The following is a 24,664-nucleotide window of genomic DNA, read 5'->3' as shown; positions in this document are numbered from 1 at the left end:
TCACTACTGGGAAAACCATGGCTTTAACTATATGGACCTTGTTGGTAAGGTGATGTCTCTGCTTTTCACTAAGGAGAAGCAAATAAAACCGAATGCTTCTGGAGCAGCATGTAAGAACCGCCGCCTTATGGCTGAGCCAACAAAGGTTTTTTAAAAAATTAATCATGATTTGGAGGTGAAAATGAATGAGGATCTGAATCTACTTCGAGTGGAAGAATACTGTGTGGGGTTGGGAACTCAGGGCACCTTGAAGTCCGGACCAAACACTGGCTATTTACGAGCTCCCTGCAACACAAAACGTTATCATCAGAAAATCTGAAAAGTCCACAGGGCCATCTAGCGGCTGAATTAAGCACAACAAAGAAATATGTTCATCATTAGCATCTTGTGCGGTGCAATGCAGTTTCAATGGGATTGCGCTGGGCATTCCTTTAAAGTCTCTCATGATGAAAGCCGGGCCTATTCCATATGCCACCGCCACCTCATCTGTCTCCCGTTACATACTCACATCCAGAGAACACAATCCAGATGTGAATTTGCGGGGTAGGGAATGGCTGCATCCATCATCTGTAGCCCTGCACACATCATTAGACTACGGCGTCCATCATCCTTGACCATTGGGGCTGGTGGGAGTTATAATAATATATAATAATTTATTATTTATACCCCGCCCATCTGGCTGGGTTTCTCCAGTCACTCTGGGCGGCTTCCAACCAAATATTAAAAACAATCCAGCATCAGACATTAAAAACTTCCTTAAACAGGACAGCCTTCAGTTATCTTTTAAAAGTAAAATAGTTGTTTATTGCCTGACATCTGCTAGGAGGGTGTTCCACAGGGTGGGTGCCACTACCAAGAAGGCCCTCTGCCTGGTTCCCTGTAACCTCGCTTCTTGCAGGGAGGGAACCGCCAGAAAGCCCTCAGTGCTGGACCTCAGTGTCCGGGCTGGACGAATGGGGTGGAGATGCTCCTTCAGGTATACAGGACTGAGGCTGTTTAGGGCTTTAAAGGTCAGTCCCAACACTTTGAATTGTGCTCAGAAATGTACTGGGAGCCAATGTAGGTCTTTCAGGACCGGTATTACGTGGTCTCGGCGGCCGCTCCCAGTCACCTGTCTAGCTGCCGCATTCTGGATTAATTGCAGTTTCCAAGTCACCTTCAAAGGTAGCCCCACTTAGAGCGCATTGCAGTAGTCCAAGCGGGAGATAACTAGAGCATGCCCCACTCTGGCGAGACAGCCTGCGGGCAGGTAGGGTCTCAGCCTGCGTACCAGGTGGAGCTGGTAGACAGCTGCCCTGGACACAGAATTAACCTGAGCTTCCATGGACAGCTGCAAATCCAAAATGACTCCTAGGCTGCGCACCTGGTCCTTCAGGGGCACAGTTGCCCCATTCAGAACCAGGGAGTCCTCCACACCAGCCCTCCCCCTGTCCCCCAAGAACAGTACTTCTGTCTTGTCAGGATTCAACCTCAATCTGTTAGCTGCCTTCCATCCTCCAACCACTCACAGTTGGAGTCTTCAAGTATCTGAGGATGGAGCAAGCTTGTTTTCTACTGCTCTAGAGGGCAGGACTCGAACCCACGGCTTCAAGAAAGGAGATTCCAATTAAATACCAGGAAGAACTTTCCTACAGTAAGAGCTGTTCGGCAGTGGAACGGACTCCTTCAGAAGGTGGTGGACTCTCCTTCCTTGGAGGTTTTTAAGCAGAGGTTGGGTGGCCACCTGTCATGGATGCTTTAGCTGAGATTCCTGCATTGCAGGGGGTTGGGCTAGATGACCCTTGGGGTCCCTTCCAACTCTGCAATTCTCTGATTCTAATATTGGAAAGTCACAAACTGTTTACCGGGAGCCTGCCATACACACACATTATTTATTATTTATTGAAGTAATGAAGTATTTCTTAAAGTAAGGCATGGGGATTCTTGGCCATTATGATTTAACCATGTGGGATTTCTTCTCTCTCTCCCTCCCCCCCCGCCCCCGTACAGGCTGGGATGTGAATAGCTTGGCCTACGCACAACCAGGTAAGGCCAAATTCTGGTATTGCAGGGGCTGAAAGAGGCATTGGTCTACTCAGATTTTTAAAATTCCATGGATCAGCTCTTTGGGGTCCGGTGCTGGTGGCTGGACTCTTCAGGCACCTTCCGGGGTCTATAACCCTGCAAGGAGAGCACTCTCGACCCCCTCCAGGGCCTCCTAGGTGCCATTCTATGTTTGCATGCCCTTCCTGAGCATGCTAAGAGAGAAGGACTAGATATCCCCCTCATGACTTGGGCTCACCTCCTGGGCAGCCCCTTTGCAATGGGGTCCGGAGGGAGAGAGCAAATAAATGGGCCATGGGGACATCAATGAGGAGGGAGGGTCTCCTAAACTTGGTACAAAAATAATGGCAGATTTGAATTCCTCACACCTCAGAAAAGCCACATTTTAAAGACCTTTCATTGAAGAAATTTGCAAACATTAAGTTTCACCCCCTAAATTGACATTCCCTAAGCGGGAACTCTGACCTTTCTGTGGCTGAAATATACCGTATTTTTCGCTCTATAAGACCCACCCGACCATAAGGTGCACCTAGTTTTAGAGGAGGAGAACAAGAAAAAAAATGACCTCTCCCTCTCTGCTCAGCGCCCCTCCAGCAAAGTGGGAGGAGAAATGGAAGGGGCTCCATTTCTCCTCCCGCTTCACTGAAGGGGTGCTGAGCAGAGAGGGAAAGCTGTGCAGCGGCTCTCCAACGAAGCGAAGCCAGGAAAGCAAGAGGGATCGATCCGTCTTGCTCTCCTGGCTTCAGCAAAAGCAACACGAAGCCTCCGGAGCACAGCAGGAGCACTCCCGCTGTGCTTAGGAGACTTCGGGCAGCTATCCCTGAAGCCAGGAGAGCAAGAGGGATAGCTGTGCAGCCTGCATTTGCTCCATAAGACGCACACACATTTCCCCTTACTTATGGAGCGAAAAATACAGTAGTCTATCATCGATAAGAAGAGTTCCACAGGTTGATTTGCTCACTTCTTCCCTCTGACCCTGTCCAATATTGGCATGCGGCTCTTGGATAGTTGCCCATGGAGTAATGCAGCCCCCAGGCTTAAAAAGCCCCCCCCACCCTTAAACTGCAGCCCACTTCATCAGATACAGGAGCCTCACCGTGGCAACTGGGTCTACATGTGGGTGTTGGTAGGGAGTTCACATGACAAAGAAATGCAAAGCAGCCCTGTGACAATGGCATTAAAGCTTAAATATATGCAGAATATATTTCCAAGAGCTTATGCCATACTAAATTTGCCGGTCTGTGAAGATGCCATGAGACTCTGTCATTTTGGCTGCAACGGAGGAACAGACCCTCTCGACGTTCCTTAAAGGTTTTCCCCAAACAAAGTTGCTCTCTCTGCCTCTCAGGATGACATTCTCATGGTAGCCGCTCTTCTTTCGCAGGTGACCTCGAACTCCTGGACAACGCAGACGAAATTCTAGGTAAGGGAAAAGAGACTGGGTGACAGTGCTTTGGCACCCTCTGAACTGGGAGACGGAGAGAAAAGGGATTTGAAGCTGAAGCTAAATGGATATTAATTTCCTAATCAATTCTAATTATAGTGGTACGCGTGGCAGCCTATTACTGTGCATGGTATTATGAAAATGTATTCTCAAGTGCTACCATCTAGCAGGGACATAATTATACATTATACTTATTGCCGTAACAACAATTACTGAGCGACGTCAAAGAACAGACGCGCCCCCCCCTCCAGCCCGCAACGCTGCCATTCGCAGCGACGTCTCGAGTGGGAAGCCAGCGCGTGGCAGGGAGTTGCGCATTGCGCCAACGAAGCTCCTGAAAGGACCCTGAGCATTGCACCATCCTCTGGCGCTCAGAGAGCTCAGGAAACAGTGAAACCCAGATCACTGCGGAAATGCACCGAGTGGTATCAGTCCGAATACTCTGCGCCTTGCATCATTCAGACCACAATGTGCTCCACATGAGGCCATGTTGCAATAGGACATGGAAGTGATGTCAGAGAAACCCTTCCGCCCCTTTTCTCCCAGACCCAAATGGGCCACCTTGTCCCCACGATTGAGGGGGCAAGCCCACATAACATAAGCATGGCCGCTGCAGAATTTTAAGGGGTCCCTCCTTAAGGGGTACCTCATTCCCTTACCATCTCTCATCCAACACCAGTCCTTGAAAGCACTTACTCAACCAAAGTTTTTTGCTATACAGTGGTACCTCAGGTTAAGAACTTAATTCGTTCTGGAGGTCCGTTCTTAACCTGAAACTGTTCTTCACCTGAGGTACCACTTTAGCTAATGGGGCCTCCGCGCAATTTCTGTTCTCATCCTGAAGCAAAGTTCTTAACCCAAGGTACTATTTCTGGGTTAGCGGAGTCTGTAAACTGAAGCGTCTGTAACCTGAAGCGTCTGTAACCCAAGGTACCACTGTACCTGCAGAACCCTCCTTGAACCTCATCCGGAGCTGTTTTTCACTCAGACGTCCAGTTAGGTTCCTCCTAAACTGGTTCTTGCCAGTTTTGTGGCCAGGCCTTGTGTACATAAAGCGAATAATTGATGCTAATATGTAATAATGGGTTATGCAGAGCAGTGCCGGATTTACGTATAAGCTAAACAAGCTATAGCTTAGGGCCCCACTCTCTTGGGCCCCCCCAAAAAAATTTAAGGAAAAAAACTGGATGTACATTTCCAAAATATAAAAAACAAATAAAATAAAACCTACATGCAGCAACAGTGTTTTGTGTTGTGTAGACTCCTATTTGTTATGTGCAAATGGCTTTAGATACCTATTAGGTCCATAAATTATTTATTGTTGTTGTTGTTGTTGTTTAGTCATTTAGTCATGTCCGACTCTTCGTGACCCCATGGACCAGAGCACGCCAGGCACTCCTGTCTTCCACTGCCTCCCACAGTTTGGTCAAACTCATGTTTATAGCTTTGAGAGCACTATCCAACCATCTCGTCCTCTGTCGTCCCCTTCTCCTTGTGCCCTCAATCTTTCCCATCATCAGGGTCTTTTCCAGGGAGTCTTCTCTTCTCATGAGGTGGCCAAAGTATTGGAGCCTCAGCTTCAGGATCTGTCCTTCCAGTGAGCACTCAGGGCTGATTTCCTTCAGAATGGAGAGGTTTGATCTTCTTGCAGTCCATGGGACTCTCAAGAGTTTCCTCCAGCACCAGAATTCAAAAGCATCAATTCTCCGGTGATCAGCCTTCTTTATGGTCCAGTTCTCACTTCCATACACCACTACTGGGAAAACCATGGCTTTAACTATACGGACCTTTGTTGGCAAGGTGATGTCCATAAATTACCATAGAGCATATATTCGACACCACAAAACAGTGACAATTTGTTGTTGACAAAGGACAGTTGGACATCTAAAGGGCCCCATTACCGTCAGTAGCTTAGGGCCTCATCAAACCTAAATCCGGTTCTGCCTGCAGAGTTTACACATCTGTCTCTCAGATAATGAAAATAAATGCTGAAGCATCACTCACATTTGGCAATAGAGGAAATGAAAGTTCATGGAATTCAGACCACACCACAATCCTGCCAGAAAAGGGGGTAACTTGCCCAACATTAATTAACATCCCTGTTTGCAAGGGCATTCAAAGCCAAATTACACTGCATGAATTTTTCCCCAACTTTTTTTCTTAAAAAAATGAAAATTAAACAGCAAATAAACAGGTCTCAGGTGCTCCTTGTGCAGTCTCCCTGGCTTCTGTCAGACCTTCAATTAAAGTTTAGGGGAAGACATTGTGAGATAACTCGTTCCTTGGGATGTTTTTGTGGTCACGAAGCCCCAATGGCCAGGAAGGCCGCCGAGCACTTGAAAAACTTTTCATGGAAAGAAAAGGACACACACCAGCCATGGGTGTCTCCTGACAATAAAGCAAGTTTGTGTGTGTGTGTGTAGATATAGATATGGATATGGATATGGATATGGATATGGATATGGATATGGATATAGATATAGATATAGATATAGATATAGATATAGATATAGATATAGATATAGATATAGATACAGGGATGCCTCGCAAGACGAAAAGAATCTGTTCCGCGAGTCTCTTCGTCTTGCGGTTTTTTCGTCTTGCGAAGCAAGCCCATTAGCGGCTTAGCGGATTAGCGCTATTAGCGGCTTAGCGGATCAGCTGATAAGCGGCTTAGCGGATCAGCTGTTAAGCGGCTTAGCGGCTTAGCAGATCAGCTGATAAGCGGCTTAGTGGATCAGCTGTTAAGCGGCTTAGCGGATCAGCTGTTAAGTGGCTTAGCAGATCAGCTGATAAGCGGTTTAGCGGCTTGGGGAAAAGGGGGGGAGGGAAAAAAACCCTGCAGGAACTCGCAAGACATTTTCGTCTTGCGAAGCAAGCCCATAGGAAATTCATTTTGCGAAGCACCTCCAAAACGGAAAACCCTTTCGTCTAGCGGGTTTTCCGTCTTGCGAGGCATTCGTCTTGCGGGGCACCACTGTATAGATATAGATATAGATATAGATATAGATATAACATCACAAAAGTAAAAAGAAAACACCCCCATCAGTTAGCAAAAATATGTTACATAAAAAGAAAAACGTTACCAAAAGATAAATGTTACATATAAATAAAATAAAGTTCTTCCTTTTGTTTTAATATATCTTTATTAATTTAAAATAAATACATTTATGAAAAAACAGACGGACAAACAAGTAAACAAACTTACAATCAAACAACAAATAACAGAAGGATAAACCACCACACTATCAGATACAACAAGATTAATATAACTATCATCATATATACTTCTGATACTGAAAGCAATTATTGTATTGTATAAATATAAGCTTGTAGGGAGGTAAAAAGAAATTATATAAGAAATATGTAACTGTGCAGTATAAAGTAATAGATAGATAATGTACAGTGAGATTAATTGGAAGTCATTTTTAATTTTCTTCTCTATAAGTTTTATAATTGCTAAAATTAAGTTCTTCCATACTTTAAGACTTCCGTCTCTTTCAGCATGGGTCCTTTGTTTCCTCATTAATTGCATGATATTATAACAATTAACTATACTCTTTATAACATATTATATTGCGCGGATTAGTCAAAATGTGTTAAAGGTTTCATATGGGAACAATGTTCTTTAAAATATAATCTATAGTTATCCCGTTCTTTATTGAACTTTTGGATTGTCTGATTCCTAATTTTCCCTGTCATCTTTGCCAATTCTACATATTCAAACATTTTCACCTGCCATTCTTCTTTTGTTGGCAAAGTCTCTCCCTTCCACCTTCTAGCTATCAACATTCTCGCAGCGGTTGTTGCATACATAAATACCCCCCTCAGCTACAATAAAGCATGTTTAATTCCACACTCACCAAAATCCTGAAGAAATCCAAAATAAATTCTAAAGCACTCTGAGAATAAATAAATCCTCTTTCATAGGAAGAGAAATCTTTAGAGAACTTAGAGGACAGGTTTCACCATAGCAATAGTATCAACAATACCAATAGTGTCTTTCTTGCCATAATAGATGTATGAATGGGGTCCAAGCTGAATACAATTTGCATTTAAAGGAAAATCCACCTACCGTAATTTGTAATTTCCAAAATAATTTATGAACCGAACCCCAACCATGCCTCGCAATTTGCACTTTTCCAAATTTTGCAGCACAGTTCTCCAACCTAGCAGCCTATAAATTTTGCATAAAACAACATGTGTTAGTAAAAAATAGCAGGCAAATGCATCGTATTAAGAAATATTGTGTTTGCAAAAATGTATGTATTTCGTGAAATCGGTTGCAAAGGAGCAATCCACATTAAAATGCTGGCAAATTTTCCTAAGGACATTAAAATGAAAAGAAGCAAGCTGGCCATATGGAGAAGCATAAGAGTAGAAAAAATGGGAAACTGATATTGAGAGATTTTCCTATCCCTACTAAGATGTTAGCTCACAATAAAAGAGAAGGTAGTTGTGATTCCTTTGCATGAGAGCGTGTGTTCCAGTGGCAGAACGTTTACCAAAGATGTTCCACGTTAATTTTGATTATTAGGTGGATCTGCAGATTTAAAGGTTGTCGGTAGGAACTGCACTGAGGACGGCTGGTCAGAATCTTTCCCCCATTACTACGATGCCTGCGGGTTCGATGAGAATGACACCATGGGAGATTATAACCAGGTAGGATTTCTGGGAATTCTGACATGAGCTACCCTGATCCGGCTCCTCTGGAAAAACCTGTAGATTGGAATCCTTCTGGTTTTGCAGTTCTCCAAATTTTGCGATTAAGTTATTATCTCAGAATGCACCCTGCAAAAAAGGAAATGCGTATTTACTGATAACGTGCATTTAGGAACACATATCTTGATAAAACGTCAAATTAAATACTGCTTTTGATAATAGGCATATTTAAATATAAATCTGATGGGTGTTTTTTTAAAAAATAATGAGTAAACAGGATGGAGCAGAGTTATGAATAAACACATGCAAAATTGATATGAACCAGATATAGGCTGACCCATCCATCCATCGCTGGAAGCTGTTGAAGATGAATACTGTACTTTTCCGTGTATAAGACGATGTTCTTTTCTTTAAAAATCATGCTAAAAAGTGGGGGTCGTCTGATAACATGGGTAATGCACAGTGTGGACATTTGGTTGGTTGCTGCCATGGCTGTCAGCAACTATTGTGCGTGTTATTGGTTGCTGCGTCGATAGGTGGTGTTGATTGGCTGACACTCTGGCAGTTGAGCAGGCAATTGGCAGCTTCTGGCAGAGATGGGACAGACAGAAAGTGGATTTTGGGATGTGTTTGGGTGAGCGGTTTTCGGCAATCCCCCCCTTAAAAAAAGCTCAACAGCCCTGTGCCATCTCCCCCCATTTTTAAAAATTTGAGTCCCCAAAAATAAGGTAAAGGGACCCCTGACCATTAGGTCCAGTTGTGGCCGACTCTGGGGTTGCGGCGCTCATCTGGCTTTATTGGCCGAGGGAGCCGGCGTACAACTTCTGGGTCATGTGGCCAGCATGACTAAGCCGCTTCTGGCGAACCAGAGCAGGGCACGGAAACGGCATTTACCTTCCCACCGGAGTGGTACCTATTTATCTACTTGCACTTTGACATGCTTTTGAACTGCTAGGTTGGCAGGAGCAGGGACCGAGCAACGGGAGCTCACCCTGTAGTGGGGATTTGAACCGCCGACCTTTTGATCGGCAAGTCCTAGGCTCTGTGGTTTAACCCACAGCGCCACCCGCATCCCGAAAATATACATGGGGTCATCTTATAGACGGAAAAGTACGGTACTCTTCCCAAAGCAAAAAATCTGACAATTGTTTTTGCATCCCAGATCTGGATTTCATGATTTGTAGTAATGAGCACATTGTGGTTTGCTTTCTCAGGATTACTACTACCTCTCGGTAAAGGCTCTGTACACAGTGGGCTACAGCACTTCCCTTGTTTCGCTCACCACTGCAATGGTGATCCTGTGCCGTTTCAGGTGAGTTTGGCGAGAGCGAGAGAGGTTTTGCGTCTGTGCCGACCAGGGGGGAAATGGGGCTCGTGTTGTTGGGAAACAGAACAAGCAAACCCCTCCATAACTCAGCCACTACAGTCTTGAGATACCAGGAGCCTCATACGCAGTGATGCTTGGGAATGCTAAGAAACAAAACAAACAAACCAGATGCGGATTTGAAAGGTTCAGTCAAAATGATTCGAGGCTTTGTATCAAAACATCGACCGAAGCCTGCTCCTTTGTTCCAGGGACCATCAGGTGAGATTTGGTTATGATGCCTGAAGAGGGCTCCAAATGCATAGAGAACAGGCCATATTTAATACAGTCATGCCTCATGTTATGTCCGCTTCATGTTACGTTCTCTCAGGTTACGTCCCGCGGCGACCCAGAAGTACCAGAAAGGGTTACTTCCGGGTTTCGCCTCTTGTGCATGCACAGAAGCACAAAATGACATCACACGCATGCGCAGAAGCGGTGAATCACAACCCACGTGTGCGCAGACGCGCCACTGCGTGTTGCGCTCTTTTCATGTTGCGAACGGGCCTCCTGAACGGATCCCTCTCGCAACCAAAGGTAACACTGTAGACAAGAAACCCCTCCAAACCAAGAATTTCTGAGAGTGATTCACCTTGCGTACCTGTCAGTAGAAGCCGTGTGCAAGGACTTCCACTTGTGGAGTGAGTGGGGCTTTCCCAGATGCCTCTGTCCTCTGTACCCCCGAAATTGGCTCCTGCGGGGTGAGGGGATTTGGAGAACACCCAGAAAATTGAGGGGGATTTGTTTCACCTGGCAAGTGCAACATTGAATTCCACTACAATATACAGTAGAACCCTGGTTCTCGAATGGCTTAGTTGACTAACAGATTGGCTCCCGAATGTCAAAAAGTGTTCCAGTTTTTGAACGTTTTTCGGAAGCCGAGCGTCCAGTGTGGTTGTTGGCTATTGTTTCCGGGGCACCTGCACAAATCGGAAGCCACACCTTGGTTTTTGAACGTTTTGGGAGTCGAGCGGACTTCCGGAACGGATGACATTCGAGAACCAAGGTTCCACTGTATATGGAATAAATAGATTTCAGATCAGACATGGCCTTTCCTCCTTGGTGACCTTTCCTTCCCTCTCGCCCCCAGGAAACTGCACTGCACACGGAACTTCATCCACATGAATCTCTTTGTCTCCTTCATCCTGCGAGCCATTTCGGTCTTCATCAAGGATGGAGTTCTGTACGCCGAACAGGACAGCAACCATTGCTTTATCTCAACGGTAAAGTGTGCAAGAAATCAAAGTCTAGTACTTTCCAGGAAGAGAAAAGAGGAATAAGAATAGATACAGAAATATAAATCATTTATGTATGTTTACACGAGGGGCAGAGAACCTCAGGCTTGGGAGCCAAATGCAGCCAGAGATTCAGATCCGTATTCGTCTTTGAGTGAATGTTTATCTCTGTGCCACTAGCTATAACATAATTATTATCATTATTATTTATTTATACCCTGCCTATCTGGCTGGGTTTCCCCAGCCATTCTGGACAACTCCCAACAAAATATCTAAAACACAATAAAACATCAAACATTAAAAACTTCCCTATACAGGGATGCCTTCAGATGTCTTGTAAAAGTCAGATAGTTGTTTATTTCCTTGACATCTGATGGGAGGGCGTTCCACAGGGCGGGTGCCACTACCGAGAAGGCCCTCTGCCTGGTTCCCTGTAACCTCACTTTTTGCAGTGAGGGAACTGCCAGAAGGCCCTCAGAGCTGGACCTAAGTGTCCGGTATGCACGATGGGAATGGAGACGCTCCTTCAGGTATACTGGGCCGAGGCCGTTTAGGGCTTTAAAGGTCAACACCAACACTTTGAATTGTGCTCCAAAACGTACTGGGAGCCAATGTAGGTCTTTCAGGACTGGTGTTATGTGGTCTCGGCAGCCACTCCCAGTCACCAGTCTAGCTGCCACATTCTGGATTAGTTGTAGTTTCTGGGTCACCTTCAAAGGTAGCCCCACGAAGAGTGCATTGCAGTAGTCCAAGCGGGAGATAACCAGAGCATGCACCACTCTGGCAAGACAGTCTGCGGCAGACAAGACTGTCTGCGGACAGTCTCAGCTTGTGTACCAGATGGAGCTGATAAACAGCTGCCCTGGACACAGAATTGACCTGCGCCTCCATGGACAGCTGTGAGCCCAAAATGACTCCCAGGCTGTGCACCTGGTCCTTCAGGGGCGCAGTTGCCCCATTCAGGACCAGAGAGTCCTCCAAACCAGTCCACCCCCTGTCCCCACCAAAACAGTACTTCTGTCTTGTCAGGATTCAACCTGTTAGCCACCACCCATCCTCCAACTAGCTGGTGATACTTCTCACTTTTGTCGTGAGTGGCAGGTTCGGCAGGCTGCGAGGATGGGAGTTTCTCTGGGTCACCCAGTGGGGTGCATCCTTTTATAAGCTCCTTAGCAATTTGTCCACATTTTCTCCTCCATTCTTATCCCCACGTCTTCCTTGAATTACTTCGCGCACGCACATGCATTATACACACAGCTGGGTTCTTTTCTTGCATTCAGGAAAGGCCTAGAAGACTTCAGTCTGCCAATTAGCAGCCATTGTTGTCTCTCTCCCGGCCTGCACTAGAAATCCGCAAGCTCCCTGCAACCTTTCATCAAACACCTCCTGACGCCTGGAATTGCTTTTTCTCTGCTTTTAGAGTGGCAGCATCTAGGTGGCAGTGTTTATATTCCTCCCCCCTCACTCCCCGCAAATGCTTTTAGTCATATTTTAAAGTACAAGTCGTTGGGTTAAAAAATAATAATAATAATCCACGTTTTCCCCCACGAACTTAAAAATGCCATGGCTGACTTTGAGTACACTTTAAAGACCAGCTTTCTAGAGCAGCAGTGCAAAAGCTTTTTCAGAGGGCCGCTTTTCCCATCTTGGCAGCCTTCTGGGGGCCGCAAACTCACTGCGGGAGAAGCCAGAAGCAAAATTGGGTAGAGAGACAAACACAGATTTTATTTTCTGCACGGTGGGCTAGTTTTTACACACACACCTTCTATCCTTCAGGCAGGGAAGACACACGATCAGAGTTTAAGGATGCTTTTCAGGCAGGTGAAAACGTTTGGAAGTAGGGTTGCATCCTTTGTTTTGGAAACATACAGGACAGGACAAGATGGGGCAGGACACATAGGAGTGTGTGATTTTTTTGGTGCTGAAGTGACTTAAGAGCAATTCATTGCTAATAATAATATTTATACTCTGCCCATCTGGCTGGGTTTCCCCAGCCACTCTGGGTGGCTTACAGCACCTAAAAAATTGTAAAACATTATTAGACATGAAAAATTTCCTGATATGGGGTTGCCTTCAGATGCCTTCTAAAAGTCAGATAGTTGTTTATCTCTTTGACATCTGATGGGAGGGTGTTCCACAGGGCGGGTGCCACTACTGAGAAGGCCCTCTGCCTGGTTCCCTGTAGCCTCACTTCTCACAGTGAGGGAACTGCCAGAAGGCCCTCGGAGTTGGACATCAGTGAATGATGGGGGTGGAGACACTCCTTCAGGTATAACAGGATGACCTCTCTGGAATTGCCACACTCGTACACAAACATAGATGTGAATTTGTCTCTGCTTTGCTACCCAGAGCTTAAATACATGATCTTTCACATGCCTTTTCAAATACCTGCGTTTGGAGAGGTTTCCTAACTGGCTGAAGGGGGGGGAGAGAGAGAGAGGACCTGAAATACAGGACAAAACTCTATCAATACAGGACATAGCATTTTACATTGAAATACGGGACAATCCTGTATTATACAGGACAGGTAGCAACCCTACTTGGATGTGTGAGGCCGGGGCAGGGAAGGCTGCATCCTGGGCAGAGTTTTGAGAGCCCAGCCAGGAGGTGGATAAGCAGACTGAAGTTCTTTTCTCTTCTGCAGGTGGAATGCAAGGCTGTGATGGTCTTTTTCCACTACTGCGTCATGTCCAACTATTTCTGGCTCTTCATCGAGGGGCTGTACCTTTTTACCTTGCTGGTGGAGACTTTCTTTCCAGAGAGGAGATACTTCTACTGGTACACCATTATCGGCTGGGGTATGTGTCTCCTTCCATCACTTCCTTTAGGAGCGCTTCCATCTTACACACCCTCTGCTTGTTAAGGGCAAAGATCATGTACCCAACACCTTCTTCTTCTTCTTCTTCTCTGCAGGAACTCCTACCATTTGCGTCACCATCTGGGCTGTCCTTAGACTTCACTTTGATGACGTTGGGTAGGTGTCACTGTTGTGGTCTAAACTACTGAGCCTCTTGGGCTTGCTGATCGGAAGGTCGGCGGTTCGAATCCCTGCAACGGAATGAGCTCCCGTTGCTCTGTCCCAGCTCATGCCAACCTAGAAGTTCGAAAGCATGGCAGTGCAAGTAGATAAATAGGTACCACTGTGGCGGGAAGGCAAACGGCATTTCTGGTTTCCGTCACAGTGTCCCATCGCAGCAGAAACAATTTAGTCCTGCTGGCCACGTGGCCCAGAAAGCTGTCTGTGGAGAAACACCGGCTCGCTTGGCCTGAAAGCGAGATGAGTGCCACAACCCCATAGTCACCTTTGACTGGACTTAACCATCCAGGGGTCCTTTCCCTTTCCCTTACTTTTGACAACCTCATTCTGCTCGGTTGCAGAATTGGCTTTTCTACGAATTGACAGCTTCTAGCTAAGGAAGTCAGAGTAGTTGGTTGGTGTTGCCTGCTACTAAGGATTCAATGAGCAGAGGTTCAGTGGGGGTGCATCATGGCTGAACTCATGTCAAGTAGGTCTGTGGCCTAGGTCCAGGTAACACCAGGAGCAGAAGTGTTTCACCTGGCCTCTTAACCTTTCTCCTTTATCTCTATGGTTTCCGCTTGCCTTCCGTCTGGGTCGCAGCTGCTGGGACATGAACGACAACACAGCCTTGTGGTGGGTGATCAAAGGCCCTGTGATTGCATCAATAATGGTAAGTTGGAGAGGACAAAGGATGGCTCAGGAATGGGCCAGACTGGTAAACGAGTAGGTCTTCAATAACAGACCCTCCAGGTGTCCCTATTTTCCAGGGACAGTCCCAGAATTAAGAAAGTTGTCCCGGTTTCTGATTTGATTCCGGAATGCCCCGCTTTTCCTTAGGACATCCCTATTTTCATTGGAGAAATGTTGGAGGGTATGGAGCTATGTGACCCTCCCCCCCCCCAGCCAAGGAGATAAGTAACTAGACAACCTTTAGAAGACATCTGAAGGCAGCCCTGTATAGGGAAGGTTTTTTTTAATGTTTAATGTTTTATTGTGTTTTTATATGTTGGAAGCCACCCAGAGTGGCTGGGGCAAACCAGTAGGATGGGTGGGGTATAAATAATAAAATTATTATTATTGTGGAATAGGATGGCCCTATTTTCCTCAGAGAAATTTTTTTTGGGGGGCATGCAATAAGAGGCTTCCAAACATGTTTGGATCCCAAAATGTTATCACTTGATGGCTACAAGAAATTAGCAAAGTGACTTCGAGAACTGCCATTCTTGAAAAGGTATATCATAGCCGAAAAGCATCTAAAGGGAAGTGCATTAATGACCTTTTTAAAAATGCATGCCATGATTTTATTTCTTATACAGATATTGAGGCACATGGCCACTCGGGGCTTATCCATCCTTTCTCTTCTCCCAGCGCTTTCCCTTGGGGAAAACAGCTCTGTAGCACTGAGTTGGAACAAAGGGCAATTGGGGGTTTCCCCAGATTGCCATTTGTTCCGATCTAACACTAAAGAGCCAGGACACGGGTGGCGCTGTGGGTAAAACCTCAGCGCCTAGGACTTGCCGATCGCATGGTCGGCGGTTTGAATCCCCGCGGTGGGGTGCGCTCCCGTCGTTCGGTCCCAGCGCCTGCCAACCTAGCAGTTCGAAAGCACCCCCGGGTGCAAGTAGATAAATAGGGACCGCTTACCAGCGGGAAGGTAAACGGCATTCCGTGTGCTGCGCTGGCTCGCCAGATGCAGCTTGTCACGCTGGCCATGTGACCCGGAAGTGTCTGCGGACAGCGCTGGCTCCCGGCCTATAGAGTGAGATGAGCGCACTACCTTAGAGTCTGGCAAGACTGGCCCGTACGGGCAGGGGTACCTTTACCTTTACCTTAACACTAAAGAGCAGGTTTTCCCTTGGAAAAGAGAAGGGCAAGGGGGAAACTACTTGGATCCTAGCTTTCTAGGCATGGCACAAGCAGAACTATAGAAGAGTCCTCAGTGCTATTAGTGTATGCAAATGTCTGGCTCAGTTGAAACTAACCTTTGTTCTCAATAATAAGGGAACTATAATGGAGAATCATAAAATCACTGAATTGTAGAATTGGAAGGGGTCTCAGGGTCTAGTCCGGCCCCCTGCAATGCAGGAATCTCAGCTGAAGCATCCATGACAGATGGCCATTTGACCTCTGCTTGAAAACCTCCAAGATACAGTCGTACCTTGGTTTTTGAACAGCTTCGTTTTGGCTCCCGAACATCGCAAAACCAGAAGTGACTGTTCCGGTTTGCGAACTATTTTTGGAAGCCGAACGTCCGACGGGGAAAGCTCCTGCAGCCAATCAGAAGCCGCGCTTTGCTTTGCGAATGTTTTGGGTGTTGAATGGACTTCTGGAACGGATTCCGTTTGACTTCCAAGGTACGACTGTATTCACAAATACTTTTTATAAAAGAAAGACAAAGAATCCGAAATTTTAACCACAAAGTATCACAGCGTGGAAGAACAAAAGTACAAAGATACATTGCAGCGCCGAAGGGATAGTCAAGTATTAACTCATCCAAAGACTCCTCTTACAAAAACTAAAGATTTATTTTTAAAAAATTAAGTGTTTATACTTAATAAAAGGACTGTCTTTGCTTGGAGGTGTTCAGAAGGGGCTCCCCACATTATGTGATTTCACATACAGTGGTGCCCCGCAAGACGAATGCCTCGCAAGATGGAAAACTCGCTAGACGAAAGGGTTTTCCGTTTTTTGAGTCGTTCTGCAAGACGAATTTCCCTATGGACTTGCTTCGCAAGACAAAAAGTCTTGCGAGTTCTTGCGAGTTTGTTTCCTTTTCCTTAAAGCTGCTAAGCTGTTAATAGCCGCTAAGCCGCTAAGCCGCTAAGCTGTTAATAGTGGCTAAGCCGCTAAGCCGCTAATAGCCGCTAAGCCGCTAAGCCGCTAATAGCCGTGCTTCGCAAGTCGAAAAAACTGCAAGATGAAGAGACTCGTGGAACGGATTAATTTCGTCTTGCGAGGCACCACTGTATGTGTACAGGCACCCGAAACATAAGCCTGGTGGAAGTGGGAGAACGCCTGTATATCTCATTATTTTATTATTATGCTGCCTGTTATTATGCTATTATTATTATTACGCTCCGTAAAATGTGTTCTTTATGTTGTACACTGCCCTGGGATCTTTTGATAAAAGGTGGTATGTAAATTGAATAAATAACTAAATTAAATATTTGGTGGAGGTGGTTTAACTGGAGGACAGTCAGCCACAGATCTGGTTAACTGAAGCTTCATGCTCCTGTTCTCTGGTGATTCATGGATCCCTTTTCTTCTTTCTCCCTCTCTCTCCAGATCAACTTCTTGCTTTTTGTGGGCATCATCATCATCCTGGTCCAGAAGCTCCAGTCGCCTGATATTGGGGGCAACGAATCCAGCATTTACTTGTAAGTACAGGGCAGAACTGTCCAAGGAGCCGTAGTTGGTTTTGAGCTCTGACATACACATAGGAAAAAGCGAACATGTGGCTTGGGGAGGTTTCAATTTGGGAAGGTGGGACCGGGAGAAATGCCTCTCTCTAACTTGGATAGCCACCCCCGGTCAGCTTACACCAGTCTTCTTCAACCTTTGGGTCCCACGATGTGGGTGGACTACAGCACCCATCATCCACAATGGTTATGGATTATGGTTGTTGTAGTCCACCTTCATCTGAGGGATTGAAGGCTGAAGAACACTTGTGTAGACAATACTGAGCCAGAGAGGTCAATGGTCTGACTCAGTTTAAGGCAGCTTTCTAAACATTTTCCTTTGCATGGAATATCAGGCTAAGGAAGAATTGAGATGAAGACGAAAAGAGGAAAGCAAATTTTCCACATACGTATTTGAAACCTTGGGGTTGTGTTGGAATGTGTGTGTGTATTCCATTTAAGGACAACATAGCTACCGATGTTCCTAAATTTCTGTTTTTATTTTGTTAATGAACACAAAAGCTGATCCAAAGCACCACCTCTTGCAAACAGCCATGGCGGAAATCTTCTGCTCATATAGGTGATGCTTCTAAATTTATTTCAAAGCTAGAATGCCCTTTTTTTCCAGAGGAAAACCCATTTTAACAGGAGGCACAAGGAACAGGAACAAGGGGGAAATAAGCATGTGTGACGCCTCTTGCCATTCATGGCTGTCATCACCGATTGTAGGAGAATGCAGATATCTCTAACTTCAGCCAACTCTGCAGTTGTTACTGGACTATAGCAGGCGGCGCTGTGGTCTAAACCACTGAGCCTCTTGGGCTCACCAATCAAAAGGTCGGCGGTTCAAATTCCCGCAACGGGGTGAGCTCCTGTTGCTCTGTCCCAGCTTCCTGCCAACCTAGCCATTCGAAAGCACACCGGTGCAAGTAGATAAATAGGTACCGCTGTGGCGGGAAGGTAAACGGCATTTCCGTGCGCTCTGGTTTCCATCACAGTGTCCCATTGCACCAGAAGCAATTTAGTCCTGCTGGCCACATGACCCAGAAAGCTGTCTGTGGACAAACACCGGCTCCCTTGGCCTGAAAGCAAGATGAGCGCCGCAACCCTGTAGTTGCCTTTGACTGGACTTAACTGTCCAGGGGTTCTTTACCTTATTGCTCTTATCTTCCCTGACCATTGGCCACATAAGCTGGGACTGGGGAGTCAGAGCCACCCCACCCCCCAAATTTGGAGAGTATCCCATTGGCTACCCCGGTTTTGTGGCATTGCACTCATTGGGTGACAGTTTCACCTCTGCTGGGTGGGTTTCTAAAGGAGGAAATACATTTTCTGGTCTGGATGCCATTCATCTAAAAAGACTTCTGGACAGAGAGTTTTCCCAGTGTTCTGCGCATTGAATCAATTTATCTGACACCTCTGCTTCTGTGTTGCTGGCTGGTACCCCAAATATTAGGTCAGCATTCCAGTAGGAAAATTATTGGTGCTGTAATTCGGGATGGGCCTTGCTATACTATCTCTCTGTAGGTCATGCCTACTTCTAAGGTCACAGTTCTCACCAGCCATGACTCACACCACTGAGTGCTTTTTATTACCTTGGAAAGCCCCCTAGAATGAGACAGTCTTTGCCATGCAATGAATATGCTTGTCTAATCCCTGTTGGGAATTTTATCCAGCCTGGGGTCACAGCATTCATACACAAGAGAGTTTTGTGTTGTTCCTTCCAACCTGGCATGGCGTATATCTGCTTGAGGCTGTGCTGCTACGGAAAGTGAAAGAGCTGTCACTCACCCCCTCCCAAAATGGCCATTTGCTGCATGTTCACCACAGAGCTCACAGGGGAGCATCTTCTGTCAAGAGATTTGTCTTTAAAACAGCTCACAAGGAATGATTCGGGGGGAGGGGGAGCATAGCTCAGTGGTTTGTGTGTCTGCTTTGCATGCATAAGGTTTCAGGTTCAATTCCCAACATGCCCAGATAGAGCTGGGAATTCCCCTGACCTGAAACCATGGAGACCTGCTGCCAGTCTTTGTTCAGAATACTGTACTAGATCGAGGAAAGGCCTGTCTCAGTACAGTCGTACCTTGGAAGTCGAATGGAATCCATTCCGGAAGTTCGTTTGACTTCTAAAACGTTCGGGAAACCAAAGCGCGGCTTCTGATTGGCTGCAGGAAGCTGCCAAAGCACCGTTGGACGTTCAGCTTCCAAAAATAGTTCACAAACCGGAACAGTCACTTCCAGGCTTGTGGTGTTTGGCAGCCAAAATGTTTGGGAACTAAGCTGTTTGACTTCCAAGGTACGAGTGTATAAGGAAACTTCCTCTGTCCCCAAACACCACATATCAAATGTTCTAATGCTCCCATTAGCTTCCAAGGTTGCACAGCCTAGAGCCCACATGGCGAACACATCTGCTGGCGATTTTTTTCCTATGTGTATGGTTAGCAACAGCAAAACAGAGACAGGCGATGTCATTTTCCAGTTTTCATTTGCTGCCATTTTTTTTATTTCTGTTCGTGTTGGTTTGCTGCTTCCTGTCTGGAGTCCCGCAGAAATGTCCAACGTTGATGTCTGTGTTGCAAAGAATTGTCGATCCCGGTGCTACTTAGTGACCTTAAGCTGACTACTCTTGCAAAATATTCACGGCGCCTTCAAAATGTGCATGGTTGTCAATATATGTAACCTGCGGTCATGCAGAGATCCCGCATACGGATTGTACTGAGAATATAATAATGTGTGTGTGTCTTGAACCCAGAGCTCCAGTGCATGTGCAGAGTTCCAGGGGAGTACACACTGCCCTATTCCTCTAACATCAGGGCAGAAGGGAGGCCCCATGCACACAATGAGGGACATGTATAAGTGTTGGTTTGCAGCTGTCTGCTCCAATCAAGGTGTTCTTTTTGGTCATGTGAGATCCAGGGTATTCACAGAGCTCATCTCCGAACAAGGGCTTCCTTCTGTATAGCAAAGAAAGGTTGTGTTCACAAAGGGGTATGGGATCAGAGCTTTGTGGGAATGTTCAGGGAGGCAGGAGAGGATATATTGTTTATTAATATCCTTCCTAACTTGCATTAGCAAGTTCCTTTATTTAGCAGAGTTTTACATTCCCCTTTTAAACACACAGCGGGTAGCTGGTTGCAGGCTTGTGTAAGCCTCTCAGTATTAGATTCCTGGTAAGTTCCCTTATATCCCTCTTAAAAAGAATAAACACAAGACAATCTTATTTAAAGTCAATAGAAGACGTTTACTCACATCATCAGTTCACAGTTGGATCCCTGAAGGCAGACTTAGTTACAGATATATAGCTGTGGATCTATCCCATATGGGGATAATCCCAGTGTCCTCTGTTGGCTGAAAGAGTATTTCTAGCTAAAAAGCTGCTCCAATGATGAAGGAAGTCAAAGAGAGAGAGAGTGTGCTGCGTGCCTTGTCCTTTTGTTACCTGGACAGGTAAGGTCACGCCCACCTCTAGTCACATGTAAAGGAAGTATGTCCCAGCCAGGAGGAAACAGGAAGTTTTTGACTGCTGGACCAAACATTCCCCCCGCATGTCCACTCTAGGAAAACAAGGAATGTTGTACTTGACTGCTACTTATGTATCACATCCCACAAGCTTCTCAGCATTGGAGGTAAGGAGGCGAGGTGGGGAAACACCGAGGCTATTTCAGCACTGTGAGAACATCCAAAGACTAAAAAATAAATTTGATCGTATACCATTGCTTATTTCTGCCATAAATGTTGACTTTTGAAGAATGTGGAAAGCAGATGGGAATGAGGGAAAGAATATTATATATTATTCAATATATGAGAAGGAATACAGAATCCTGAAGGGTCAGAGAAGCTACAACATCAAAAGAAGAAAAAACCCACTATCCGTTCCAATCTAAAATGTTTTACGGAGTGTTTCCACGTTTTCTGGCAACGCATTTCCCCGCTGCAGTCCTAAGGACTAGAATCTCTGTTTACATTTTGCTGCTTGATTTGGCACTGCAGAAACTGGATTCCATCGCCAGTAATATTCCCCCACCCTTTTGAACATTTGCCACAGGAGGGTGGGAACAATTCGCCACTAAGGAAGATATCAGAACTCTACCACACAGAAGACCCTGTGGCTCAACTTCTGGCATCACCAGTTACAGGACTTCGGGAAACATATGCTGGGAACTGCTTTTTTAAAAGCAGAGATCCTGGAGAGCCTCCTGTGCAGGGTCATTTGAACCCAGCTGTATTGTGCAACCAACACTTCTTTCTACCTCTCTGCTTAGCAGCAGACTTGAACCTCTTCTTCTCTTGGAAGGCTTCATTAAAGAAAGCTGCTAAGTGCAGTTAGCATAGCTGCTTGCCACGACTCAGCAAATTAAATGATAGTTTCATTTCTGAAGGCAGATTTTCTGTGACATTCTGCTAAGTCATCTCAGGTCTACAGAATTTTCATTTATGGAGATACTGTGAGAATGTTCAGGGATGCAGGAGAGGATATGTTGTTTGATTATAGCCTTTCCAACTTGTGTAAACAAGTTCACAATTTAGCAGAGTAACATTCCCCTTTTTAAACTCACAGCGGATGCATTTGCTCAGGCTTGCTAAAGCCTCTATAATAACTGTTCTGGTATTTTCCGCTTATTCCCTCATAAAAGATAAGACATGACACAGTCTTCTATAAAAGTAAAAAAAGAGCTTACTCACTCACATTCTGTTCACAATCGGATCCCAGAAGGCAGACTTGGCTTAGAAAAATAACATACACCTGGAAACTATCTCATAAGGAGACAGTCCCTTTGGCTAAGCAGATGTTGCTTCTTCAATGAAAGTAGTGACAGAGAGAGATGCCTGCCCTGCCCTGTGCTTTTGTCGTTACCTGCACAGGTGAGGCCACGCCCACCTCTAGTCACATGCAGAGGAAGTCTGTCCCAGCCCAGAAGGAAACAGGAAGTTTACCTGCTGGCTGGACAAACATTCCTCTCCATGTGTAAACATGTTCACTCTAGGAATGTTGTACTTGACTGTTCTTGTGTTTCACACCCCACAGATACAGTGGTACCTCAGTTTAAGAACAGTCCCAGTTTTTGAACTTTACCCCGGTCTAAGAACAGAATCTGAATGTTGGAATGGCGGTGGGAGGCCTCATTAGGGGAAGTGCACCTTGGTTTAAGAATGGTTTCAGTTTAAGAACGGACTTCCGGAATGGATTAAGTTAATAAACTGAGGTACCACTGTACTAAGGCAAATATTCTGGGGCTAAGATATGAACTCTGGCCCATCTACAACTGTTGGTATTAGTGGCAGGTGAGCAGGAATTGGACAGTTCTATGGCTGCGTACCCACCATACATATGAAGTACGCGATTCCCCCCTGGAGAATCCTGGGAACTGTAGTTTACCCACTCACAGAGGTGCAGTTCCCTGCACTCTTAGAAAACTACATTTCCCAGGATTGTTTTGGGGGGAGCCATGTGCCGCAAATGTCTAGTGTACGTGACCAATCTGTCCATCAGGTTAAATAGCAGGGGATGTTGAGATACTGTCATTTGCAAGTCAAAGCATAATAAATAAAAGTAACAGCACTCCATTGTTTTTCCATCCAGCCTTCTTTTGCTTGCGCATTGCATTGCCCATGTGGATGTTTATTTGCTTGTTAACCCATGAATGCAAAAGGGGGACTTTCGCTTACTGCAAATCAAGCCCACCCAACGGTTCAGTTAGCACAAGGCAAAAGCTTGAAGGTTAAGGCAGGCAGAGCTTGGCTTGTTAGTTTGGTGCACTGAAACTGGACCTGGCAAGAACTGGGACTTGCTGAAGATGGTTGACTGCATAATTCATCTTGACAATATTTCCAGATTATAAATGCTGTTGTATTTAGAGGTATTAGAAACAATGGAAATGATTGATCCTTAGCACAATTGCCTGCAAGGTCATCTGCCAATCTTAAGACTTAATTTTCCAAAAGCAGCCTTCAAAGACTTCATATGACTTTTTTTAAAAAAAGAATTATGAAATGTTTGCCTTTTTTTAAGTGAAAAATTTCGTTTCATCTCTATTTATTGAGACACCAGCTCCAATCGTATGTAGCAATAGTGTTGCACAATGCACTGCTATTGGGCTTTATCAAGTGGTACATTCATTTTGTTAACTATATTTATTTCTTGCATCTATATGATCAGGTGTATCAAATTCAGGGTATCACTATCAAAAACTACACATGCAGTTCTCAGTCCAGAGAGTGATTTGCAAATGGAAAGTTGCTGCATCAGAGCAACTCTGTTTATCATCTGCAGAAGCTGCAACTCAGGCTGAACAAAACCCCTCACCACTTTCATGTAGGGCACCTATTTACACATCACCAGAAAGAAAGAAGAGAGTTTATGACGTCACCAGATTGCATAAAATTTGCATATGCTAATCCATATGCATGGACGCGGGTGGCGCTGTGGTGTAAACCACTGAGCCTAGGACTTGCCGATCGGAAGGTCGGCAGTTTGAATCCCCACGACGGGGTGAGCTCACGTTGCTGTGTCCCAGCACCTTCCAGCCTAGCAGTTCGAAAGCACGTCAAAGTGCAAGTAGATAAATAGGTGGGAAGGTAAACGGCGCTTCCATGCGCTGCTCTGCTTTGCCAGAAGCGGCTTAGTCATGCTGGCCACATGACCCGGAAGCTGTACGCTGGCTCCCTGGGCCAATAAAGCGAGATGAGCGCCGCAACCCCAGAGTCGGCCACGACTGGACCTAATGGTCAGGGGTCCCTTTACCTTTACCTAATCCATATGCATAGGATTATTTAAATAGGAATTGCAGCACATCTCACCTTAGTGAGGAAGACCCCAAGTGACATGTATGTTCAACCTCAAGACTTCATTTCCTGCTCCCTTCTCTTTAAACCAGACTTGGACTCAGACAGAGGACACTCTCAAATAGCAGGCTTACAACCCTCCTGAACAGAGGTAACTCTTACCCCAAATAAGTCCTACACATCTTTAGCTTGAAGTCCAGTATGGTAGGATGTAACAAAACCATCTGATTTTTGGAGCCAGTTGGGTCTGATTCAAGTGTGGCATTTGATGGTCACTGCTCCCATGTGGGCAGGATTCCATGCAGTCAGTACCATGTGCAGCCAGAATGACAATTTTTCACTGTTTACAGATGAGACCATGACCACATAGTACCTCACCCAAGTGAAACGATTTGGGTCTTACTCATACCCAGCTTCAAACCTTATTCAAAAGTCTGCAGCCAATAGGCTCCAGTCTTCTGTCTATGGCACCAGGAGGCAGATCTGCCCTTTGTCTTAGAGTTCTGGGGTTGCACCACGTTAAGTGCCTTCCAGGAATTGTTGAACTACATTTCCCATCATCCCTAACCATGGGATGATGGGAGGTGGAGTCCAACAACATCTGGAGATCACCATGTTGGCTATCGGTCCATTTATTATCACTATAATTAGATTTGGTTCAATGCACAAAATCTCGTCACCACCTGTCATTATTTTGACAGCTGTGCAGTAAGCCAA

At 45.6% G+C, this 24,664-nt stretch overlaps 1 protein-coding gene across 10 annotated transcripts in view; it reads left to right on the top strand.

Moving 5' to 3' along the window:
• ADCYAP1R1 (ADCYAP receptor type I) overlaps nucleotides 1-24,664 on the top strand; it is a 141,780-nt gene that overhangs the window by 81,330 nt on the left and 35,786 nt on the right. For all 10 annotated transcript variants that reach the window (XM_053359201.1, XM_053359199.1, XM_053359204.1 and 7 more), the window contains exons 5-13: nucleotides 1,990-2,025; nucleotides 3,428-3,466; nucleotides 8,025-8,149; nucleotides 9,364-9,461; nucleotides 10,603-10,735; nucleotides 13,392-13,545; nucleotides 13,661-13,721; nucleotides 14,367-14,436; nucleotides 17,052-17,143. In XM_053359201.1, the coding sequence (XP_053215176.1) occupies nucleotides 1,990-2,025; nucleotides 3,428-3,466; nucleotides 8,025-8,149; nucleotides 9,364-9,461; nucleotides 10,603-10,735; nucleotides 13,392-13,545; nucleotides 13,661-13,721; nucleotides 14,367-14,436; nucleotides 17,052-17,143 (808 nt within the window). The remainder of the gene's footprint in view (nucleotides 1-1,989; nucleotides 2,026-3,427; nucleotides 3,467-8,024; nucleotides 8,150-9,363; nucleotides 9,462-10,602; nucleotides 10,736-13,391; nucleotides 13,546-13,660; nucleotides 13,722-14,366; nucleotides 14,437-17,051; nucleotides 17,144-24,664) is intronic.

This window comes from Podarcis raffonei, chromosome 12, assembly GCF_027172205.1.
Source record: "Podarcis raffonei isolate rPodRaf1 chromosome 12, rPodRaf1.pri, whole genome shotgun sequence".
In the NCBI taxonomy this organism is placed as follows: domain Eukaryota; kingdom Metazoa; phylum Chordata; class Lepidosauria; order Squamata; family Lacertidae; genus Podarcis; species Podarcis raffonei.
The sequence above is the reverse complement of the archived record's forward strand: the minus strand, read 5'-3'. Positions and strand labels throughout refer to the sequence as shown.